General features: G+C 37.2%; 1 protein-coding gene across 1 annotated transcript; it reads left to right on the top strand.

The window, feature by feature from the left end:
* The first annotated feature begins 496 nt into the window (after positions 1-496).
* On the top strand, positions 497-1137 carry LOC130749566 (non-specific lipid-transfer protein 4-like). Its single transcript, XM_057602940.1, has one exon. It carries the CDS (start codon positions 608-610, stop codon positions 965-967), a length of 360 nt encoding a protein of 119 aa, XP_057458923.1. The 5' UTR covers positions 497-607; the 3' UTR covers positions 968-1137.
* The last annotated feature ends 951 nt before the right edge of the window (positions 1138-2088 follow it).

Raw genomic sequence — 2088 nt, 5'->3', positions numbered from 1 at the left:
TATCTTTTGCTTTTCCTTTTTATCAATTGAATAACTGGTATTGTACATCATAAGCAGATTAATTAAGAATTTATAATAATTAGTTATAATTATAAATTAATTCAAGAGAAATAAGCTGAAAGTATCCTATAAGTTATTCTGTGCAATCGTTAATTCAAACATTTTATAAAATAAAATTTAAAATACTTATGAAATATTATGGATCACATTTACCACTATATATAAAATGGAAAATTAAGTTTTGTTTCTTATTTTTCACACTATGATAGTAAAAAAACCGACACAAAAATGATTGTTCAATGGTGGTCACCGAAGACATGCGATTTAGTCACATAACATTTTTGCCTAAAAAGCTTATTGAACAGTTGTATAAATATTTAATAAAAGCTCAAATAAATTATAAAAAACTTAATTCAAATAAACTAACACCGTCCTAGTATTAATTAGGACAGCAAAGGAATCTTTCATCATCACCTAAGCCTCATCTCTTGCTTCTATATAAACCCTACACCCCTGCAGCACTTGAACTCACCAAGCAAAGCAAAACACACACACACACACATTATAATTTGCAAGTGCCTTTTGGTTTCCATCTCGATCAAGAAGAATGGCTACAAGTGTGAAGTTCTCATGCATGGTTGTTGCCATCTGCATGGCGTTGGTGGCAGCACCCATGGCAGAGGCTGCAATCTCATGTGGGTCGGTGATAGGCGCCCTTACACCTTGCATGCCTTACCTGACTGGCGGTCCTGCTCCATCGCCTCAGTGCTGTGCCGGAGTGAAGAACCTGAACGCCGCCGCGAGCACCACCCCTGACCGCAAGACTGCTTGCGGGTGCTTGAAGAACGCTGCTGGTTCTATGCCTAATCTGAATGCCGGTAACGCTGCTGCTCTCCCTGGCAAATGTGGTGTCAACATCCCTTACAAGATCAGCACCTCCACCAACTGCAACACCATCAAGGCTTGAATCTTGATGCTAGCTGATGCAGGGCACTGGAAACTAGTTACTAGTATGAGTATGAGATAGCATTATTGAGAATAAATCTGAGAGTGATGAGGGATCCCTCTCCTCTTCTTCTGTACTCTACTGGATCATGTTACCTTTATTATGAATGAATTAGTTAATTACTACTTTAATTTCCTTTTGTCCCTCCCCCCCCCCTACCTCGATTTATTCATCTGCTTTTTTTTTTCTGGTGTTAATTCCTGATAAATTTATTATTCACCGTTCGAGAATAAGCGACACCATCATCATGTATTGGTGAATATTGCATTAGAAAACACACAATACAGGAGTGATACATACCAGCCAATATATTTAGTTTTCATTTATTGTATTAAATCTCGGAATAATGTTACTATAAGGCTTAAATATGTTGGGGCCCCTGCAAAATAGGGGTCATTTGGTTTAAGCCCCTATAAAAAAAATTCTTTTCTAAAAGCCCTTAAAGGGAAAATAATATATAAGTTTAAGCCCCTGCCATCTAGTTCCGTCAAATTTTTGCTGAGTGTGCTAACAGAAGCTGACGTGGATTTATGCACGTGCACCCGTGTGAATGACAGAGGAAGCTAGAGCCACGTCATTTAATGAGGGTAAAAAAAAATTAAAATCCTAAAATCCTAAATTGGGGATTTAGGGTTAGAGGTGGTAAATTTAGGATTTTAATTATTTTTTATCCTCGTTAAATGACGTGGCTTCCTTTGTCATTCACACTGGTACACGTGCGTAAATCCATGTCGACTTCTGTTAGCACACTCAGCAGGAATTTGATGGAACTAGACGACAGGGGCTTAAACTTATATATTATTTTCCCTTTAAGGGCTTATAGCAAAGAAATTTTTTTGTAGGGGCTTAAACCAAAGGACCCCTATTTTGCAGGGGCCCCCAACATATTTAAGCCTTACTATAATAATCCATTTTCACCTCCACCTTAAAGAAAGAATAAGAGAAATGAGTGATATGATTTGTAATGTGATAGAAAATGCAAAAATGAGAAGAAAAAAAAAGTGTGAAAATGAGATGGAAAAGAAAATGATGTGTATGTATCATTTCCCTAAATCCCGTGCACAGCTTGAATATAAAGGGGA

This window comes from Lotus japonicus, chromosome 3 (genome assembly GCF_012489685.1).
Source record: "Lotus japonicus ecotype B-129 chromosome 3, LjGifu_v1.2".
NCBI classification, from domain to species: Eukaryota; Viridiplantae; Streptophyta; class Magnoliopsida; order Fabales; family Fabaceae; genus Lotus; species Lotus japonicus.
This window is presented reverse-complemented; position numbering and strand designations above follow the sequence as displayed.